The 6,007-nt window shown below is 43.0% G+C and overlaps 1 protein-coding gene across 1 annotated transcript; it reads left to right on the top strand.

The window, feature by feature from the left end:
• The first annotated feature begins 3,397 nt into the window (after window positions 1-3,397).
• LOC120966869 (uncharacterized) lies at window positions 3,398-4,625 on the top strand. Its single transcript, XM_040393446.1, has 5 exons — window positions 3,398-3,550; window positions 3,666-3,866; window positions 4,153-4,268; window positions 4,347-4,422; window positions 4,509-4,625. The coding sequence occupies exons 1-5, from the start codon at window positions 3,398-3,400 to the stop codon at window positions 4,623-4,625; spliced, it is 663 nt and encodes a 220-aa protein (XP_040249380.1).
• Window positions 4,626-6,007: the final 1,382 nt, after the last annotated feature.

Genomic DNA, 6,007 nt, shown 5'->3' with positions numbered 1-6,007 from the left:
CCAATGTAGGCCCCCATGCAACATGTGAGCCATTCCTGACACCGAATGAACGTTGCGTCACGTTCGGGCAACGTTTCGGGTTCTTTTCGCCGGCAAAATCCTAGTAAATGCATCGAGTGTCATAAATCGATGAGAATTGGCATGGATGATGTGCATGGTCATCCCATTGTGTGATAAATTTTTGGGGCCATTTGGTTGAGTTGAAATAATTATTTGATATCAAAATTTTCTAATATGAAAAAGAAAAGAAAAAAGTACATGAAACGAGCCCCTCATCGCTCAAAGAGAGGACGAGCTGCGATTTGTTACACAATTCCTGGATTGGAATCTACAAAAAAAACTCAAGCGTGGGAAGCCTATCCCTTTAATTTAGGAGCACGTACTGCCTCTCCTCAACAAAGGAAGGCAAAGATCACGGGCGTTCTATCCCTGGTGGTTACGACGACCTAGGAGATCCTCCTCCTCCTATTTAGTCTTGGCATCGTCTTTCATGTCGTCTACGACGGCTCCTACCGCCGAGTCGACGACAGCTGCGTCCTTAGCATCGGCCCAACCCCAGCAAGATCGTCGAGAACATCCAGGTCGTCAGCGCGTGCTGGCCGTCGTGGACGAACTGCGTCCACGTTACAACGCCGACAACTTCCATCTTCATCGAGCAATCCAGTATGTTGGCAACCGTACCGCATCCATGATGCTTTTCCTTGTGCGTGTGTCAGATTCGATAGGACTAAGATTAATTAGCGCATAATCTTCGCATTACATCTGTTGGAGTAGATGTTTTTTGTTTGTTCGTGTATTAGATTAGATAGGCCTATGACACTAGATTTGTTTGTGCGTGTATTTGATTAGATAGCCCTACGATTGCAAATTAGTTTCTGCATGTTGTTTGTTGTCTTTCACTTGTAGGTTGGATTGATGAATAAACAACAATTTTTTATCAGTGTTAGTTATAGCATAGTCACTTTAAGTTATAGCAATGCCCTAAGACATGCATGTTGCAACTATGAGACGCCGACTAATATTGTATGTGTTGCACGTTTGTTTGATGCATGTTCCAGTATGCATAATTTCGTTTTTTTCTTTTCAATTTACTGTTAATTAGGCACTATCACCGATTCTTATATCTATTTGTACAGTATCATATGAAAATAAATGATTAGATAAATTATGTTGCTTTTTATTATGAAACTAATTGGTTAAATAAGTACTTGTTAAACTATCATTTTATGTGCTGCACGTGTCTCTGCTGAATGTTTCAATATGAATAAATTATGTTGTATAGTTTTCTATCTACTGTGGGATAGTGTATTCCATTATTATGTTTTATGCAACAATATGTTAGGAAAAAAGTTGATCACATAATTTATGGTACTATAACCAAGTATATTTTTTTAACAGGATGGATGAACTCAACGGAGAAATTGTTTGCGCCGTAGAAAAATGGTGCAAACTTATTGCCGGTCTATCTTCCGGTCAACGGGCCGCACTTGCCGAAACACCACTCTGTAGCATGCTTCAGATACTTTCGCTGAAGATGCGTACACTGTTGATCCGGTACATGGTTGAGATATTTGATCCCAGCAAGGGCAGATTCATTGTACAAGAATTGGTTGGCGAAGTGTCTCTCGGTGCCGTGGATGTTGAGTGCATCTTGGCCTTGGAGAACCACGGACTGTCGGCAGAAGGTATTCTCGGTGAGGAAGGTGAGGATGTTAAAGATCGAGTGCCGCCTCAATTCCTGAGCAAGACCACAGGTAACATAGTCATCGATGATTTGATTGTGGACATCACAAAAAATAAATCTGCCGACGACGATTTCCTTCGGAGAGTTGTCCTCGTGTTGCTTGGAACAGTTCTTGCTCCCATGTCGAGCAAGACTGTACCAAAGCAATATTACGCATTGGTGGACGATGTGAAGCGTATATCCAAGATTAATTGGAATGTATTCACCCTCCGGGTTCTGCTGGACTGCCTTCGCAATGTGAGGAAAGGCAAACACCTCCGCCAATGGCCGAGAGGGAACTTAGCTCTCCTGCAGGTACACCTTTCAGACTTGTAGCATTGCAAAAAAATATGATTGCTAATTTACCTGCTGTATAGTACTAATTGTAATTTTTCATATTCATGCAGTACCTGTACTGGGAGAAGGTTCAGCCTCTGGAAGGTGAATGCGCATTCAATCCTAGCTTGTCCATGGAACCTCTAATGAGGAATTGGACTGAAGCTGCAGCCTCAAGGAGAGACAAGTTTGACGGCCGTGGTAACATCAAGGTAATTCATTACGTTGGGTACTTCTTAAATCTTTTATATAACATAATTAGTTGTATTAATATTTTTATTGATCACATATACTTGTATTTCACATGCAGATTGAAGACAACATAACCAAGGAGTATAGGGCGCAGGAGCGCAAAGTACCCGAACCAGAAAAGCCAAAAATGAAGCCCGCCGTTGGTGCGGCAAAGAAGTCCAAGTTAGCCTCAAACGCGGACGAGATGATGAACCTCATCATGAAGCGGTGTATGGATTACATACGCAGCCAAATGAAGGAAATACCAGAACAAGTAGCCGAGGTGACACACCCTTAATTCTATGTTTACAACATTTTTGAAGTTGCAAAACCGTGCCGACATTAATTAATATTTTTTATGTAATGCAGAGATTGTTAGAGAAGTTGAACCAAAATGGTGTGATGTACAAGCCAGCGGCTGCTGCGGCTTCCGGCAACAACGATGCCGACCTAGAAGTGGATTCCTTTGAGAATGGTCCGCCAGAAAAAAAAGAATTCGTGTACAAGGATGACTCTGACGGTCTAGAGCCGGTGATTGATTTGACACAGCTTGACGAGCCTGTTGTAAACCAGAACAACGATGATGAGGAAGTATGTTTTCATTTATTTGTCTTCATTTATCTCAATTATGCATCTTCATTTTCGTTAACTGAACCTATCACATTATTTTTTTGTTAACTAGAAAACACCTGCCAAGTTAAATGTTGACAAGACAACGAAGCCTACTGATGAGTGCGGCGCATAACCGGAGAAACCTTGGATTGTAGGTAATTCTCCTCGAGGAGAATCGTCCGACATTGACATTTCTGCAAGTTCTATCGACAGGATGGTGGGTAAGAGCAAGGGGAAAAAGTCTGCAGCAACCGCAAAAGAAGACGATGTTATATCCGGGAAGCGCCGACGGACTGTTCCCAACAAATTTGAATCCCCCTTTAAACTTGACAAGCCCGGCAAGCGAAGCGCTCGCGGTACTAAGCCATCCGGCAACACTACCGCAACTAGAGGTACCGTTAGTAGCTATCTTAGTGCTTAATTTACTACCATTTCATGTACTCACCGTTCGTGACGTTCGTAATTTATCATGCAACTCTGTTTAGTGACAATGACATGGAAGGCTCTGTTAAGGACGATTTGACACCGGAACTCATCGATGCTGCTGTTGCGTTTGTGGAGGAAGCTGCTCGGTCTGAGAAGAATATGAAAAAAAGAGTTTACTACAATGAACGTGGCACCTCTGTGACTGTGGAGAGTATACGACCGGTACTTGAGCATACATGGCTGGCGGATGACGTAAGATATATTACCATGTCCTGCTATTTAAGTGCATAATCTAGGTGTCACCTATGAAAATAAAATGTTCTATTATTTTACGCAGATTATCGATGCTTATCAGACACATTTGGCTCTGCGCGTTGGTCATGATCGGCACCTCTGTCCAGCCTGGAGGTCCAAATACCTTGTTGATCGTGCTAAGGCACGAGACAACTCTAAACCATCGAAATACAACATGGATAGTGCGCTGAGCAGAGCTGGAGCAGTACGTAGGGTTCTGGACGAGTATACCGTCCGTGATAAGGTACGATATGTTCTTACTAGTTCATTAACACTCATTTCAACAGGCATAATTGCATCTGATTACAAATGTGTTCCACATTTTAGTCGTTTATCCCGTTGAACGTCGGCAATACACACTGGATCACCGTGGTGATGCACAACCTCAAGAAAGAATTCTGAGTTTTTGATTCACTCTATCCTATCGAGTTCTCTCTCGACACTGTGAAAGCACTGGTACTCTCCCCAACATTGAGCATTCTTCATATGAAATGTCATATGGTTTCTCACTACTACTTTCTTTCAAATAGCGACTAGCAATAGCAATTGATATGGAAGAGGCAAACCGTATTACACCTGGCAAATATCCAGACGTCACTAAGTGGCCTATCATACCTCAGATCGACATGCCATTACAAGAGGACGGGTGAGTTATGATTCATCATTTTCTACTTACGAAAGACATGTTCGTGTGCACGGTGACTAATGTTTGCATATATATTAGGAACTCTTGTGGCCTTTTTGTGATTCAAGTTATGGAGCGTTGGGACGGGGATCGATGGACCGCCGATTTTACCCAGGTAATTTGTCCTCTCTGTTCGTACACTTGTACAATTGTCGTATAATACCAACTTCTATTCATTAAACCTTGTTCTAAAAATTGCAGGGCACCAGTAATGCAAGGAGAAGGCATCTGGTCGCCGAGTTGGTTCTCTCGCCTACCAACACGCTTGAATGTGTGAAGAACAAAATCCGCGACATCGCAAAGAAAAGCAAGGCGTGAAGACATCATACATGATTCAAGATTCTAGTTTTAGTCGTTTGTTTTAAGTCCGGAAGCACGTTTCCCGGCATGGACAACTTTGATTTTCTATAATTCATGTAATAAGCACGATACCATGGATTTTGTGTGGATTTTTGGTCGCTCACACGTACTTGTGTATGTGTAATGCAGTCAGACTATACGTTTCGTACCAATAAATTTTTGCTTCCCTTCATTTGTTCTACCTTAATGTTTTTTGCTGCTGTGTTCATTGTTTTCTGTCATGGAAGAGTAATTCATTTCTTTTTTACTTTTGCATATTTTTTTGATTTGATTTGGCATTATTCAACAATAAGAAAAAAAATTGATAAATTCCTTTTTGTTTGCCTGAGAATCAACCTCGGCTGTCGTGCCATCCGGTGTGGGATCCCGCGCCCGAGACAACGACATATCCGGTCCCAGCGCGGGCGACCCAGTCGACGAGCGCTAGTTCGCGCGGGGGGACGCGCCAGGTCCGGTCCCGCCCGACCGCTCGGTGGAGACAGCCCATGTGTCGGACGCAGATTGGCCACCCGTGGATCCTGCGATTGGTGGAGTAGGCAGATCCGCCTAGGATCCCGTGCGCATGATTGCCGCTGGATCTCTCGGGATCGGCGTCCGCAGGTGGATCTTCCTCGTGTCTTGCGCCAGACTCCCTTGGCGTTATGTGTTGCTTCAAATCTCGTTGCACAGTTTTTTTGCTGCATTTTTGTTAGCCTTTTCCTTTTCTGCATCATGAAGATCAGGATCAGTAGCACCATCAATCACATGATCAACTACTATTTCGCCCCCTTGATCAGTACGATTTAGAGCTCCGGTGGAAGCAAAATAATTTCAGTGCTTAGCCAAGAACCCGCATTAGGATGCAGGTCAAACAAGGGCAAACTATTTCGAAAGTGATATAATTTATTGGTTAATATAATATACTTAGACCTTACACAAATGAACTGGCCACAATGCAGATAGGACTTCATCATTCTGTTCAACAATAAACCACAAAACGTACTTAAAATTCATCACAAATCTCCTTTAGCTTCTTGATCTTATCAACGTACCCATGTTTCTGTTTGAGAAAATCTGCAATAATATACTCAAGTTTTTTCTTCTCTTGCTTCAGCTGGTCCCTCTCTCTCATCACTTGGTCTCTCTCTAGCACCACCCGGTCCCGGTCTTTCTCAGCCTTTACCCTCATGACCTGATGTAGATTGGCACAACCATGGTCTGCCATCTTATTCTTCTCCAGCTCCTCTTTGAGATCGCTAAGTGACAATCTTGCATTGCCCAACTGCGTGAGAGCATCCTCCTTATCAGCCACCAGTTTAGCAAAGTCCATTTTGAAAAATCTCAGATCTTCCTCCGTCCTC

The sequence above is a fragment of the Aegilops tauschii genome, chromosome 6 (genome assembly GCF_002575655.3).
Source record: "Aegilops tauschii subsp. strangulata cultivar AL8/78 chromosome 6, Aet v6.0, whole genome shotgun sequence".
Lineage (NCBI taxonomy): Eukaryota > Viridiplantae > Streptophyta > Magnoliopsida > Poales > Poaceae > Aegilops > Aegilops tauschii.
This window is presented reverse-complemented; position numbering and strand designations above follow the sequence as displayed.